The sequence below is a fragment of the Anarrhichthys ocellatus genome, unplaced genomic scaffold (assembly GCF_004355925.1).
Source record: "Anarrhichthys ocellatus isolate YVR2014 unplaced genomic scaffold, GSC_Weel_1.0 scaffold26, whole genome shotgun sequence".
Classification (NCBI taxonomy): domain Eukaryota; kingdom Metazoa; phylum Chordata; class Actinopteri; order Perciformes; family Anarhichadidae; genus Anarrhichthys; species Anarrhichthys ocellatus.
Window position 1 is genome coordinate 1,070,771 of NW_022280056.1, and position 17,311 is coordinate 1,088,081.

General features: G+C 39.8%; 1 protein-coding gene across 1 annotated transcript; it reads left to right on the forward strand.

The window, feature by feature from the left end:
• Nucleotides 1-15,971: 15,971 nt before the first annotated feature.
• On the forward strand, nt 15,972-17,305 carry cox6a2 (cytochrome c oxidase subunit 6A2). The gene is made up of 4 exons (XM_031862387.1): nt 15,972-16,119; nt 16,488-16,563; nt 16,854-16,996; nt 17,102-17,305. Exons 2-4 carry the CDS (start codon nt 16,488-16,490, stop codon nt 17,189-17,191), a joined length of 309 nt encoding a protein of 102 aa, XP_031718247.1. The 5' UTR covers nt 15,972-16,119; the 3' UTR covers nt 17,192-17,305.
• The last annotated feature ends 6 nt before the right edge of the window (nt 17,306-17,311 follow it).

A 17,311-nucleotide genomic window follows, 5' to 3' on the forward strand; every position in this document is an offset into this window, starting at 1 on the left:
TTTAAAGCAGTGAGACTCAACTTCACAGTCTATCGTCAGTAAAGAGCTTCAGAGTTCTGTTTTTAGTCTCACGTGTTTTCAGGTGGCAGAGATACATTTCTTGAAAGACTAACAGGGGCCTTGCATTGCTGCTGGCAGCTGAAGACCCTAAACCACCGTAACACAGACACCAAAATGATTCTGTAAAAATAATTCACCAAAGAGTAGTTCCTTTAGTCAACATGCTTAATCCTGTGATGTTACAGGAAACTGACTTTGGGCCAAATGATGTTATAAACACACTAAGACAGACTCACAAGGACATGCAGGAGACAATTTATAGTTCAATATTCTCTGGCTTCAACCTCACAATGATTAAGGCTTGATGATCACTTTAAATCTCCATCCATGAAAAGATATTATACAAATACACCACTCAGCATGCCAAGCAACACACATATAGGCCAAACGTTTTACCATCGGTCACTCCAGCTGCTGGCCCGTGACATTGAATCCACAACAACCGTCATAAAGCAGCATAAGTACTGTACATATCCTGAAGAAGACAACAATAACTATTGACTGGCTATTCGTTGTGCGTCGCTGATCCCAGCTAACAAACTATTCCAAATACAGAGAAAGATCATCCATGCAGTGTAGCTTCAAGCTGTATATCAACATATACACGTATACTGTGTGAGTTGTGTATGTTTGACGTGTGTACACAAATATGCACCAAAGTCGGCTGTAGTTGACTATGTACTGTATATATGTTGTAATGTTGTATTTTACCACTTACTGTTGAAACTAGACGGTTTGTTACTCTGGGACTAGAAAAGCAGATTTGTTTGTTGAATCATTTCATTTGGACAATAAGTTCCTGTTTCTTGTCTTTTGTCTATTATAATGAGTGCTGCACAATGCTTTGTTTAGTTAGATAAATACAGATATTGATTTTGTGCATATGGATTATGTAGAGTCTGCTGTTCACATACTAAATATTTAAATTAGCTAGTTATTTGGAGAAAGCCTGAGAAATGAGCAGGCTTGTAGCAGTTCATTTCAGTTCATTTGAAAGTTGTCCACATAAATGTGTTATTTAAAAGAATAAAGAAGTACTTTGGATTGTTGTAACATTTGTGCTCTTTTGTTTTTGTATATGTAAGATTGCATGTTTTGTCTTGTAACCCCATGTGGGATGGGGGCAGGTGTTTGCCATGATGCAGAAATAAAAACTAAACTAAAGTCTAATCACGGCTTAAACCACAACGGCACAGATGAAACACAAAGAGACATGCAAACAGACCTCAAGGCAACAATAAACCAAACGATTAGGACAGAACAAGACAACAAGGAAGCAGCTTTAGCGTCCTGATGAACACGGTATGGAAAGGATCAGCATAGGAACTGCTTCCAAATAGGTCATCAAATTTACATTAATGAACAGGCAATAAGAAATTTAATGAATTCAGAATCATAAAGAAAACAATGCTTGTATTTCACATGTGTATTAAAACTCTCATGTGGCTCCAGATTACATTTACACACTTTAAGTTACACTTGGCTCCTTTTATAGTCAATAAGCCAGATAGGAAATCCAACTGTGTTTGTCCTGGTTTTCCCATAAATGCTAAACATACCATAAAAAGAAGAAGCTTTATGTTTTTGATTAAAATTGTTTAGCTAGCTGGCCAACAGCTACTAAACGACTAGCACAAAAACATTGTGCTCAGGTTCCGCTTTCAATACAGCAGCGTTCAGAAAGAAATCCACTTATAATGTTTCTTGCATTCATGCTTTTTTTTTTAAATATCAGATTGTTACTAAATAAGCACAAGACGCAGGAAGTGACTACATGTAAAAGGGGCGATTATTAAGTCAGCTGTAAGACTCATCTCTCAGCAGTGTGGAAATGAGGAATTATTAGTTATAAGTCCAATAAAAACACTTTAGAAGAGATGGAGACTTTCCAAACAGGCACCTGAAAAAATTGGGTCACTTATTGAATCAAGAAACAATTTCAAACAGAGGTGGTGAAAAAAAAATTTAAAAAAATAAAAAATAAAAATAATATATATATATATATATATAATAACTATATTAGATTTGTAATTAAGGATTTGGATAACTGATAGAAAGTGGAATTTGGTGGGAAAATATATTGTGGATCTCAAAAGTGTACAAAATGACAACATTATGGTGGTGTATGAAGACAAAGCTTTGCTCTTACTTGTTGCCTGGTCATTCCTCCCAGTCTGTCCTGGGATACTGAGAGCTTTTGACTCTGTGACATCACGTCCGGCATGGGAAAGGTGTTTTACTTTCTGACCATCAGCAGTAAAGGTTTTTGCTTCATGCTCTTCTACTGAGGCGATGCCTAAACTTTGGGTTCCACTTGCACCTGGGATCACTGGTCTATGGCTCCCGCCTCCGTGTGCTTGAAGATTTAGAGAGCCATGACTACGGTCTACAGTAAAAGTCCCACGGATTCTAGGCCCACTTTTGTCTTTAGCCACAAGTCCAAGGTCTTTGACGCCCTGGCCTTCTGCTACAGCAGATAAATAGCTTCTGGTTCCCTGACCTTGAGGAAGAGAGAATAAATTGCTTCTGCCATCTTGAGTTTGTGAAAGAGGCCGTTGATAAGTTCTCTCTCTTTGTGCTTGTTGAGTTAAAATTCCAAGATGTTTGCTGTCCTTGCCAACGTGAGGCTGACGCACTAAACCTTGAGTCCTCTGTGTTTCTGAACCCAGATGCTCCTGGTGACCAATTCCCAACAAATGTGACAAATCACGAGTGGGTCCACAGTTCGAGGCTCGCTGATGTACACCTATGGTGGCCAGTGTTGCTCCATGGTTTGCTGCGCCCCTTCTTTCTAAGACCGTAGGCTCATAACTTTGTCCTCCTTGTGCTTGTGAAACAGCTAGACCAAGACCTTTACTCTGTTTATCAAGAGGTGTCAGAGGTCCAAGTCTCGATGATTTGACCGATAGATCAAGGTTTTTGATCTCTCGTCCATGTGGCAGTGCAGCAGGTCTAAAGCCAGTTTCTTCCTGCAAATGAGGATCAGTTGGTATATCGCTTCTCCTCATGTTGGGCATTTCAGCTCCAAGAGTTCTGTCTCCATACGAGGGACCAATTGCTCTGCTCTTTTCTCTCTTCAGATCTTGAACAGCTTGGCCCAGATTGGCCATCTGAGGTCCACCCAAATCTGCTGCAGACACACCTGGTTGTGCAGAGACAACAGTGTTTTTTTGAGGGTCAACAGCACACCGCAGTGGCCAGTGGCAAAAATGTCTACTGTATTTTATTAGATGAGTGTATAAGAGCATTCAATGCAATATAACACATCATCCAAAGTATAAGCAGTACTCAAATGGAGATAACTCAAGACCAAACGGAGATAAGGCAACATCCATTATGGCCTAAAATCAGTCAAAGGACACAATCATCACCATAATTAGGAGCTGAGACAACATACAGCTGAAGCCACACTTTCAAAGGACAGTCATAGCGCTTCTCACTGAGTCAGAGCAATGACATCAACACATAACACATGACAACAAAATGTTGCCACCCCAAATTGTTGAAATGCCATAAAAAGACACCAGTGTTACAGCAAAAGCAAAAAGACGCCACCGGACTCATCAGTGTGTGATGAAGACAACTGATAAAAAAAAGCTTAGTCAAACACAGGTTTGTGTTGAAGACAGAAACCTACAGTAACCAGCAAAGGTTTTAAAAGTGAAAAATACTTGCAGTTTCACTGATTTTTCTTTAAACTATATGCATGCATTCTATAATCCAAAAACTGGGAAGCAGAACTGTGACCACAATAAAGTAATACATTTTAAAAATCACAGTAACCTGTTATGCCCCAAGAATTAGGCTGACGTGAATATTTTTTTATTTGCTAGGTTCTAGCAAATACAGCTTTCACAACATCAGAGTATCACCTTAATCTCATTCTAATCAAGTTATTAGTGTGTATTTAGTTTGCATAACCTATTTTCCAGCACTAAGTACTCCACAACTCTCATCAACTTTCAGACTTTAAACTGTGATACTAAGAGCTGGAGAACTCATGCAACATGCAACAGAGATGAAACACTGACAGAAGAACACAATCAAACATCAGACCTGCTGTGCACACAAAATAACAACAGAGGAGCTGATGATAATAGTACAGTAGATAGATACGACTTCATGCAAACACAACGTTAGCATGAACTCGACGTCAGTGAATCACAAGACACCAGTTCCACAGAGATGACAGACGAATACAAGACGGAACAAAGACAGACACAGACTGACAAACACAAACACCGCAGGTTGCTGTGGTGAGGGGTTTACCAGGTTTTTGTTGCTTAGCCTTCTGTCCAGTGGGATACCCAAGTCCAATTCCTAATGATGGCAGACAGACGGACTGTAAATGATTTCACTCAACATGCTAACTTACAGAAACACCCAGACCAACTGTGGACAGACCAGAACTGACCCTGACCAATTTTAGTTGGAGCCCCTCGCATCGCAGTCATTTCAGCCACCAACCATTTTGTTCATACACTCACACAGAAACTGCTGAGCTTTACGTCTTTGAGCTTTAGCTATGCAGATCACACTTAAAACTGTATTTCTCAAAATGTTATGTTACAGGTTATTCCACCTGAATCTCACCTGTATAGTCTTTCCAATCTCTACCCAATGAGTTTAAGGTGAGAGAAGGCCTAACTGATGTTAACTACAGCTATCTATCAGCTATTATGTGACGCGCCGGGGTGATGCCACGGGTAACACACAAAATAGGGCCTATTAATACCTAGTTATGTTGTTGTGGGCACATATAATATTAAAGAAAGCTGTTGGACATGGTTTTGCAAGACTACTCAACTACCTTTATATGTGATAATAAATAATCTGATTATCACATTGTTTTCTGTGCAATCTGATGAACCTGTATTTATCCAGAACTGACAGCTAAAGTGTGTGTTCGTGGCAGGAGCGATGATTTGGAACGTAAACGAAATACCCTCCAGCATACAAATTCGAGGTGAATGGACAAAGTAATTGGTTCTGAGGTAAGACCTGATTCATCACTTACCTGGTCGGGCTACAGGATAGCCAATGCCGGCTGAAGCCCCATATCCTGGCAAGAAAACAAAAAGCCAAGTTCAGAAGACGTGGGGCAAATCTGTAATGCTGACAAGCACTCTGATTACATCACTAGTGCCCTGGGTTTTGTTTCTTCTGTGGACAGATAATTTATTTCCTGAGATGCAATATGTCCCTTATATCACGTTCACAGACGATGACAGAGTGCCACTTAGTGGAGATTTATCACACAAACGAGCAGAGGGCTTACAGAGAGTGCAATTCACTTTGTGTACTCTCATTCAGACAAACAATGTAAGGAAATCACAGAAATGTATAATTACTTACCTGGCAGAGTGCCAGGGCCAGCACCATAAACTGGAAAGTCACAAAAACAGAGTTTTATTTACAAAGATTTCTACAGCTGAAAACCAACTGTTAATGTTTTTGCTGATATAGAACTGTTGTGCATATGATAAGATAGAAACTTGATCTATATAATATATCAAGTGGATTATAACATTATTAACTTTAATTAATCTTACCACGTCTCCCTCCATGGCCATAACCAAGTCCCAGTCCATTGTTTAGTCCAGTCCCCATTCCCATTCCTGTACCCAAAGCGGCACCTGCAATCGCAAGATATTACGTCATAAATGTTATTAATAAACTAGTTTCATTATCTACATAGAGCAAATCAGCAATCAGCCACATGAGTCAAGGGGGACAATAAAAAGCCAGTAGGCTGTGAGAGCTTGATAAGTGGTTATGATGGTGTACCATAGGCTCCCTGGGCTCCATATCCACCCTGCCTCAGGCCAGCTCTACCTCCTAATCCAAGAGCTCTGTAACCTCCTGTGAAAACAATCAAAAGCACGTATTTCACATTGTTGTTAAGCAGCAGAGTTTGCCAAAAAGTATCATCATTCAGAGTTTAGATGCACAGATTGTTTCTCTGCATCAGGACTGAAGTTTTTTCACTTGGTAATTTACCTAAAAGGATAGAAAACACTCCCACTCTTAAAAGGTTTAAATGACATTCATGAAAAAAGGATTTTGTATTCTGCTTGTATATTTTGATCAAACTTCCTGCTTTGCCAGTTGGCATTCCCGTGCTGTGTAAAACTGTTTAGGTGTGCATCTCATTTTTGCCCTGCCTCTGAGAATTGATTTGGTCTTAAGACGTCTTACCAACACCAAGCTGAGCCTCTGGGTACCGACCAACTAAGATTTAAAGAAAGAACAAACACAAACATTACTCATCTGAAGTGACAGTAATACTAGTCAACGCTACACGCAGGAAGTTACACAGAAAGTTGAGCGTACTTCCAGTCTTCAATCCTTTGGTGCCATATCGGCTCCCCAGTGCTCCAAGGGCACCTGCAACTGAGCAAAAGTACAAAAAGAAACAGTCGATGATTTTATTACACAATTTAATGTCCGTTAGCTGTGTTTTAGTATTCGTCTTACATTGAAGCAATAATTTGGACCCTCAGGAGATTCTTTTAAATACGTCTAACACATAACTGATTTCACATCTGTAAATGCTACAACATGCAGGTGCATGTTCCCTACAGTACATGTGTGATGGAGAACGCACTACACCTGTGGTGAATTCAATGTTAACACATTAAAAATAATATTACATGTAGACGTGTGCTCTTTATTTGTTCTCCTGGCTTATCTGTAAATCTAAAGACTTGCACAGATAACAATGCACACCAAAGCATATTTGTTCTTCAGTCATTAGTTAACCAATCGGTTTAACAGGAACGGTTGATGCATGCTAAGACAAACACTGACCTCCAGGTTTCACTCCAATGCCAACACCTGACAAGAAACAAAACACAGACAGGGAAAGGGGAGACAGACACAAATATTTAAAGAAAATGTTTCTAGGAGTTAATAAAAGGCCAATGGCAAAGTAATTTAAAAAAAAAGTATGTGCATGAAAAAGAAAACTTGAGACGTACCTCGAGCTGGCAGCACTCTCCCCCAGGATACACTTTGAGGTCTAACTCCTAAAAAAATAAAATATAAAAAACACTAACAACTGGTGGGGGTTTGATCTTTGCATATGTTTTTTAAAAATACCAAAAATTGTCATTTAAAATGTTCATGCAGTATACAATAGACCAAAAGAATAATGTCCTTAATACAATTAAAATCAGATAATTAAATTAAAAGTACATAAAATCTTTATGAAAATTGCTTTTACTAACTACTTGAACACTATCCCCAATAAGGGGGGTATGGGAGCCATATAGAATATATAAATAACAATACTTCAAACTACTGAGTATTACAAATGCCACTAGTGTCTCATGAATACTATCACCGGCCCTGACAACCAACAGGCGAGGAGAGAGGAACAGATATCCATTGATGGAAACAGAGGGTGAGACAAAATGGAGCGACTGTGCCGAGTCCGTTTGTTCTTCTCACGTTTGGTCGTCAAATCTGACCTGCCTCTGCCACCTGTTCATCGCCTCCTTTGAGTCAAAGAAATTAGATAATGTAAACCGCAGTGATTCACTGATGGTGCAGCCCGCGTAGTCTCACAGACATGATATTTAACAAGTGAGTGAGAGTGAATCACTGGAGATCCATCAGAGCTTTAAAGGTGGACTCATACACTGCTTTTGAAATTATGAAGGGACAACTTATCATGACAACAGCCATAACTTATGAATACTAAGTTGTATACATGCAACGAAAATGTAGCAAAAAATATTACAAATTTGTGGAGAGGTAACCAGACTTTGCTTGGCATTTTTGATAGAAGTCATTTTTGTTCCACTTTAACAAATATTTCAGTTTTGTAGCAATATTATCTTTTTAAACCTGATGATTGTATCTTCCTCAACCAATGAGCTAATTAGAATATTATTACACAAAAGTGAAAAGTATCCATAACAAACTTAAACTCCATCAGATACATTTGATCATTTTCAATGATTCACTTGTAATTAGCACAAGAGGCCGTTAGGAAGAGAAATAAATAAGGAATTTCATTTTTTTTAACAACAGCACAGAAAAAATCCACTTGAAGCAGTTAAGAGGTCTATTTGGGCTGACATGGTGTTCAAGACGTTAAAGTAATAATTTCATAACTGAAGAAAATGTATTATTAATCTGTGATTGTAGTAAAGCACCAGTGTTTAGTCTTTACTCGTGATATCCTGGAGTTTTTCTTACCGCCTTGCAGAGTTTGCTGAGCCAACCAGAGAACCAGCGAGGTCTGGAGCAGAGCTCGAACCAGCATGATGGAGGAGATCGGGCACACAAAACAGAGCAGCACTGAAGGAGAGCAGAGGGACCGACTGATGGACAGATGAACGGAGAGACAGACACTTTAAGCACCACTACTCCCGCTGTCTTATATATGGCACTCTCTTTGATACACTCCTACTGCCCAGTCCTGCCCTCTGCACACACACAGGTTTGATTGGGCAAAGCCAAAAGCCCATTTTGGCCCATTTCCATTAGCTGAGAATGCAGACACACACACACACGGGAACCCTCAATGTTCTACCTTAACCATCTCCGTGTTTGGCATGCTAAACCCAGAAAATATAAGATTTGTAAGAGTCCGATCACATTAAGCTTATGGTTTAGCATCATTTACATTTTCTAAAAGTCTGTCCTTGACTTTTTTCTTGGGTAAAGATCAAATGGTTTTCTGCCACAGTAACAAGTGTAGGGAAGATCTAAAAAACTCTAAAATCCCTTCAGAAGACTAAAAGCCAGAGAGTAAATTTTTCGCTGTCAAGACGGTGCTAAAGAACAAACATCTGCAAAGTGTCTGTCTGACTTTTCTGCCACTTGTTATCAGGCTTTCCATACACACAAAGAGTCACAGTGTATTTGCCACATACACACGCAATATGTGTTGTGAACTGCAACGAGGCATGCTCCAAAAGAAAAGCACTGATAAAACTTTTTAGTGAAGTACAAATATGCAATGTGCAGAGTAGAGCGAAGGATTTGATGAGGACAATGAGACAGAGGACGCTCATCAGGTCAGTTGACCGTCCTGAGGAGAAATAAGCTTTTTCTTTTCTCTCTGTATTGGGATTGTGACTACGTCTGTTGCTTCATAATCTTACTAGCGCTGGTTCTGCCCTTTCCCTCTATTAGGATGCTCTCCACAGCGCCACAGTAGAAGGTCCTAAAGCTCATGAAACAGTGTCGTCTCCATAATTACATCCTTGCAAAAGCATCGGGAGCAGCAATTAGCAGCTCTAAGGCAAGATGACGTACACACTCATAACAGAACAGACTCACTGACAAACTCAACACTGCCTTTCATACCTGAAGAAAAAAAGCTGAAGACAGAAAAATGAAGACAGAAAATTAGGTTTTTGACAGATGTGTTGGACTCAGCCTTCTGCCAAACAAACTCACCTGCGTCAAAGACGGTTAAACAACAGCCCTGTTTTTCTTGGGATTTGTTAATAGAGTAATCATTACTCCTCCTATAAACAAGAAGGGTAAACAAATAAGAGACAGCAAACAGAATATCTTATAGCGTCAATATCCTGGAGAAATGTGGAAATTGCTAAGTAAACATAACATCATTTTTATATTTGTGTTGGGTGTTTTGTTAAGTGAAAAAACATGCAATTAACAATTAACACACACACAATACCGCTGTAGAAATAGCCCTCAAGGCTGCCACCGCTATTAAAACACTAGTTTCAAGGAGTTTCCACAGTTTTTTACGGAATTGCATTGCAATCTGACTTAAAACAGTCTGTCAGCTGTAATGGGGCTCTTTGGGGCGACACATTGTGCAACTACAGTCTGTTGAGACTGTGAACAAGAAGACCACGGTGGCATCGAGATCCCCCTCATATTCTATAGTGTGGGAGGTCCCCTGGTTTCTTAATCTATTGTTTAAGTTTATGCCTTGAGCTCAGGAACAGCAGCACTTAATGCAAACGTCTGACTGGAGAAGCACATATGATGCTTACCTTTTGTTCGCTGTTTTTTTATACCACCTGAGGAAAACTGAAGTCACACGGGCAGACCACCACATCGTCTTCTCTGGTGGTACTGAGCATAAGACAATAACATAACCCACGTCTGACTCACGACTCCCTCACCCATGATTCACATCTAAACATTTATCCGTCCGCACATTTGAGAGGTGCCTAAAAAAAAAACAAGAAACAATCAGATCCATAAGGAGTGTGTCAATTGTTTAAGACGAGAAGTCAAAGCTTTGAAAAGGATCAGTGGATTGTTGTGAGAGGAGGAGGTGCAGACAGTGTTGGCTCGTTTACTCAGAGAACAGTATGAGAACAGGGAGTGCAGTGTCTGTGGAGACACATCTGGATGGCAGTTTCACTGTGGTCTGTCATATTAGAAACACTCTGTGCCCCAATATATACATAAAAATTACATTCTGTGTGTGTTCGTGTCCTCATCTGTCCTTTAAGGTCAAAAAAGAAAAAAAAAAAACATCACCTTTCCAGTTGATTGTTCACATAAAGACAATATTTTGTATTACAAGTTTTTTGAAGTTATGTAAAAAATGCAAATGAGGCATTATCTTATTATACAAGTGTAGATTTACATAAATGTAAAGTTTAAAGTCTGAACATTGGATAAAGCCAGGTTTAAAACGCTGAGGTGACGCTGAGGGTCCTGACCAGGCCTCAGGATGCGACAAGTTGGGAATGAGAATGGGTCATTTTTGCAACAGTACATAGAACTTAGTGACTCACAATGGATGCCGATATAGATTTACAGGTTTACTGATATACATACATTTGCTCTACCTACAGGTTTAGGGGCATGCAATTAGTTTTCACATATCTTGTGCAAATCTGATAAACAGATTGTAAGGTAAATGGATTCAACTAAGCATTGGATTGTGGTTTAGACCTCAGCCAAGGTGGGCATATTGTCCTTTTAGCTTTAGAGCTAAATGATCATTTTCACTTTTGACCGAGGAACAGTAGAGAACTATTGTTTATCTTTAAATCGGTTCATGCTCAAGTGTTAGTTCAGAGTACTGGGGCCACAAAGTGAAGGATTTCAGTCTCTGTGGGAATTATTTGCAACACTTAAAAGTCCACTGAAGGGCTGCTATTCTGCAAGACTTAGTTATGATGTGTGCTTCCTATAAAACATCCAGTGTGTCCATCAACAAAACCCAGATTTATTTTACAGCTCAGTACAACTCACCACTTACTGTTGAAGTGTAGTCCATTGTTTCCTTCCCTCTAAAAATAAACCAAAATATTCCACAGAAAGTACAAAATATGTGAATAAACACAGACTGTCAAAACCTCAGTGCCTGTCTAGAGCAGCAACACACCTGCACCTGATCACACTAGCCTCCTAAATTAAATCAATCAAGCATCTAAAAATGCATCTAGAGCCACGTGGTGGCCGGAGGTGTAAATAAAAATCATCTCCACTAGAACACTTTCATGAACAGCTTCAATCTGGTCAAACGATCAATTTCAATCTTAATAAAACAACTCAGAAATAATTTGAGTCTTGAATTTTTAGTTGTTTTTTCTTCTTCGCCTGGGGACCGGACCAGTTGTGTTTATTACTGGTTTTATGCTCTTCTTCTTCCAGCTGGTAAACCACTGTGGAGCAGCTCCAGGGGACTTAATATTAGTGTTGAGCTCCATGTAGCGTACACACATTAGGGGATGAACACAAAGACCTACAGAGTGATGGTGCTGGCTCACTCTTCATCCACATCTTTCAGCTGAACCTGCATCTGGCTTAGCAGGTTTTGGTTTTGAAGACATTACAGCAGCAAATGTACTCCATCAGAGAGTCTGTGATGACGATTTTTGGTCACGAGTTTCAAAAGGTGGAAGGTGTCGTGTGGGGAAACTGGCCTTAAGACTGAAGTCAGATGGAAGAGTTTGAAGGAAGAATTAGAGAGTGAAGAGAGCAGCTGACCGACCAAACCAAATGTGAGGTGTGAACTAAACGGCCTGTCAGGGTCCATTTTAATGACGTACAGCATCTTTCCCCAAAGGTCAGGCAACAATTAGCTCTATTCAAGGATAATGCTGGTGTTGTATTACTTTTTTTTATTATCAACCCATGAAAAGAAACTAACCAACAAGTAATTTATCTCTGTATGACTCTTATGTGTTACTTAGGACGATAACATATTTTAATGGAATACAGGAGCTATAGCTGGCTGTAGCCAAAGTGTTAGTAATCTTCTTCACAGAATTAAAAATTCCAATAATCAGATGTGGAATATGACCAGTTTAATGACCAACTTTTAATCTGCAATAAATGATTTTTGGTTAATCAGGTGTAAATTACACACAAATAAACACTATTCACCATCATCACATTAGGTTGACATGGTAAACTCCTTGTTGCCTATTTACGTATCTAGCAGATTCATTCAGACATATGGAGCTTTGTTTAAGCTCAGTTTTTGGTCTCTTCCAACGCCTGACAGATATATTTGGTTCCTCAGCTGCCAGATGCTCCAGCTTAGCTTTTTGCTTTTTTGCTGAAAAACAGCTGCCTTCTGAGTCCAAACATGATGCTCAGAGAACAGTGATAGTGAACTAAAACAGTAAAGTTGACAGCTGGAAAAAACAAAACAATGAGCTGAAGAATGCTATAAAAATCTGAAGAGTTGTAAAGAAATTCAGAGTGTACATAAAATGTTGATTATAGCTGCTTTAAAATGTCTTCTGACTGCCACTATTAATGCACAGCCACTAGCAGCCAGTCAGTGGTGCTGTACATTTCCACTGGCATGATACACTGAAAATTCAGCTAGTCACATAAAACGTGCCAGTAATACTTAAGCAAAGTTAGCTTGCTGTGTCAGACATCAACACTGCAGACAAGAAGACGCTGAGCTCTCTTTCTACCCACTCTGTCTGCACGGGACCAGCTGATGTGATGGACAGTGTATGAGAGTTTTCACTGAGTAACGTCGCCCTCGCATCGCCTCAAATCCACTGCCGTCTCAGACTATTGATGGTGGATTGTGACTCCTCATGGTTTGTAGTCTGCAGCCAGAGTTATACAGGCAACTCCTAGTCTCACTTATTCACATTCCAGTGTGTACAAGCACATTCTGTCGAGATACTTTGCATTATCATACAGTCTTATGTTGCAGAAACAAGAATTAGATAGCAGCAAACCATGGGTTAAAATCATTACAGTTGTGGAAGTGAAAGTGCAAGGCAAGGTTCATCGTTAAAATGCTGTTGAAGCCGGGTTTGTAAAGAAGACATCCTGGAATAGTCTGCAAGAAGAACTGAAGAAAAGGTCTCTGTCCAAAAGCGGCATAACTTCAATGAAGAGTTTAGATGTGAGCTGCTCTGAAGTGAACGCAGGAATATGGTAGCTAAGTGTCCAGAAAAGAGAGAGACACACAAGGCAAAGATGGGACAGACTGTTACAACTGGCACCGGCTGCTTTCACCTCTGTCCAACATCACACACACTTACTGCATTGCACACAATCAGCAGTAGTCTTTCTCTTGGCATGAAATACACAGAGACAGGGGTTGTGTGGGTGTTAAGGGATGATGTGGAGAGTAAACTCATCTGAACTCAGTGTACAGCACCTTTTTTAATAACTGTTGACGCATGACTTAAATCCCTCATGCTGTAACTTAAGTGGTGTCAAACTGATCGTAAGAGGATGCAGTCAGGAAAAATAATCTGTCATACTTTTGGAAAATCTATATTTCTTTATTTACACATCATTATGCGTCTGTCCACTTTGCTGTGTTGAGTCTGCCGTGTTTCCTCCGGCTGCTTGTGTGTTTATAAACTCCACACGCACCCACTGATGGAAATGCTGCACTTCATCAGGTTCAGAAAACCTGTTGAATCGGTTCAGTCTGCACGTGGCCGTCCATCATCCATCCAACAAAAAGGCTGCTGTTGCTGCTGCCGGGTGAAAAACGGAGCTCAGAAGGAAGCTATCAGCTCTGCTAACATGAGAGTTATGTTATAAAAGATAATGGGAAGCATGTCATTGATTTATTTAATTGTACTTTAAACTAGAAGTTAAAAGTATCAAACAGATAGATGTTAGGTTACAACTTATAAAGACTATTCATGTAAATAAATGTGTGCAGGTTGGAAGACCGATGGAGTCCAGCTGCACACCTGCAAACCTCCGTGTGTCTACCGGCCAGTAAACGCCCGTGCGTGGAGTCTTAAGCTGAAACGGTGTTTAACTTCTGCCCACAATAACACAAGCGCGAGACATTCAGACTGGCTGCTTGCATGACTGGCTGACATCACTTCTGGCTCCGGCTGCTGTTTGCACTGCAGCCTGAAGTCGCCCAGACAGAGACCACAACGGCATTAATAATAGTGTGAAAATCAAGAATTAACACTCAACGGACCGGACAAAAATAACACATTCAAACTTGAGACAGTGCCTTTGTGTGAAGATATCTAAGAAGTAGATACTTCTAATATTCTATAATATTCCACTAAAAGTATTAAAGTAAAAGAACTCATTAGGCAGAATCGGCTTGGAGCCAATTTTAGATACTTTATACACTACTTGGTAGTTTAGTAGTACATTAATAGTATATTGTGTTTTTTATGTAAAAAGTAACTAAAGCTGTCAGATTAATGTAGTGGAGTAAAAGATACAAGATTTACCTCTAACATGTCTGATATCTCATTACATTTCCATTTGAAACTGTAAAGTTAACTTTGCTCCTTCAAATTGAACACTTCAGGTTCTGTGCAGGTAAACCAGCTAAAATCCAGATGTATGACACAACTTTTATTTTAAAGGCTGTAGGTTTCAGCCAGCAGTGAGGAACCCCGCTGCAGAGATGAGGCTGTGCTACACCAATAACTAAAGAGGCTAAAGGAGCGTTCAAGGACAGCGTGTTCAAAGCAACACTACTCCATCTAGTGGATAGTTTATTTCAAGGTAAACCAATTATTGTTTAACAATAAATAGTCCCTTTTACGTGTGATTCTTTCACATAAAGTCACAATTCTACCAAACAAGTCTAGCGAAGCGATCAAAAGACTTTGTATGATTTCATGTCTTCTACACAAGCTTTTCATGTTCTATACTAAACTGACAAAATGAAAACTTGTGTACCTGAAACACTTTCTTTGTATACATTAAGATTTAATTTGTGTTGGTTATTCACATCGAGATCTACAGAAGTGCACATAATTCACATTCATTGTGGCTTTGGGACAGCAGTGTAATGGCACAGTACAGGCTTTAATATAATACAAAATAATACATAATAATAATAATAATAAAAATAAAAATAGATTTTCTGCTCAACTTCATTATTTTTCTCATTAAACTTACATATATTATGATGTTTTAATGACATATTGTATTCTTCGGTGAAGACAAACCAGCTAACAAGAAACTTTTCCTGTTAAAACAAAATATGCGAATATTAAATGTTTAACTTTAACAAGAAGTTATTATATGTGTGAAAGCAGATGTGTTACATATGTACACTATTTACAATTGTAAATATAACTTTTATTTAAGTAATTTTTGCACAGAAGATGTAAATCCTACAGGACTTTCCTCAGAGGTGCTTTAATATTTCAGGATATCAGTGTTCATCTAATCTTGATTACCAAAAGCACTTATAATAGTAGATGATTAATAACTTGAAAAATGTAAATAGAGATTATGTTGCACCTGTGACGCACAGCTGAGCCACAGATGCTTTCAGTGACTGCTCTCTAACTGAAACTAAGGATGAAAGCTACAGGATTCCTCCATTAATATGGATTAATCAGCCCTCTGCTCTTTGTAATGCAGGCTGAATGCCGTATGCAGCACCACCACACTCCTCCTCCCCTGTCCTCCTCGTCACATATCAGCCTTTGCACTTGCCCAAATATAAACTAAGTTTCTTGGCGCATGGACAGATTGAAGTAGGGAGGAGTCTGACACTCTCAGTTCAGGTCAGGACAGACTGAAGGGCAAACAAGCAGCAAGGAGAAGAAAATAAAACTAAAGTGGAGTTTTCCAGATAAATAAGAGGATATTAAAGCATATTGAATACTGCCTGCCTGAAGAACAGTAAGTTTTTGGCTGATTTTCTTGTATTTATATTATTTTTAATTACTTGACACACTACAACACTAGTAGGCCTCGACTGCCTGCTGTTGTTTGTTTGTAGGGGGCCATATGACAAACGACTCATTAATTCTGCACATTACTTCACATGTGAGAAATGTGTGATGTTGAAATAGCAGTGCACAGGTTCTCTTTAGTTAATCTCGTTATTTCAACATTGTTCTGCTGTGTTTTGGCTCAGTGTAAAGCTCGTGAAGGCTGCCTTAACATCGAAATAAACAGAAGAACCAACATGTGTCATATTTTCTGGTGCATAAGACTGAACTGAACTGTGAAGGTTTCTCAATCCTTTCTTTTCTCCACCTCTACAGATGTCTGTGTCTCCAGCTGCCTTGGCTGCTCGACGGGTGCTCGCTGCTGCGTCACATTCAAGCCATGAGGGAGGAGGTCAGTGTGTCTTTACTGTTCCTCTCAAACCAAAATGCATCAACGCCTCCAGATTCAGAGCTTCTGCCCCTCCGAGTCTAGTGCTGAACATGAAGTGAATGTCTGTAAGGCTGGCAGGGACCCATCCTGCACATTCATTCTACTTGGCAAATGATCAGGAGTCCTATTTTATGATTGATACGCACTCTGTAGACGAGAGAGACGGCTGCTATCATTTCAATTTCTTCCTTCCCCTCTATGCCGTATTCAGTGCTTCAGTCATGCGCTTCCTCTGATTCTGTTTTCCACAGCGAAAACCTGGAAGATCCTGACCTTTGTGTTGGCCATACCTGGTGTTGGTGTGTGCATTGCCAACGCCTACATGAAGATGCAGGCACACTCCCATGACCAGCCAGAATTTGTGCCATATCCTCACCTGCGTATCCGCACCAAGGCGAGTCTCAAACCGCCTGCACCGAGATGTGTAATATTATGGGATGAATATCAGTTGTTTTTGTCCCCTGTTGTTGACTTTCTTTGTTTTTATGTCTCCTTCCAGAGATTCCCGTGGGGCGATGGAAACCACTCTCTGTTCCACAACCATCACACCAATGCTCTGCCCGACGGCTTCGAGGAATCCCACCACTGAGAGGATCAGCCGTGTTTTGCTGCTTGTATAAAACTGCAGTCTGCAGTGTACTTGGCTTAATTATACTGACCGAGGGGCCACCTAGACATGAATAAAACCACTTTGTGTCATTTATTTTGT

Coding starts and splice junctions, on each gene's coding strand:
- cox6a2 (XM_031862387.1), top strand. CDS start 16,488: ATGTCTGTGTCTCCAGCTGCCTTGGCTGCTCGACGGGTGCTCGCTGCT. Junction 16,564..16,853: donor TTCAAGCCATGAGGGAGGAG/GTCAGTGTGTCT, acceptor TGTTTTCCACAG/CGAAAACCTGGAAGATCCTG. Junction 16,997..17,101: donor ACCTGCGTATCCGCACCAAG/GCGAGTCTCAAA, acceptor GTCTCCTTCCAG/AGATTCCCGTGGGGCGATGG.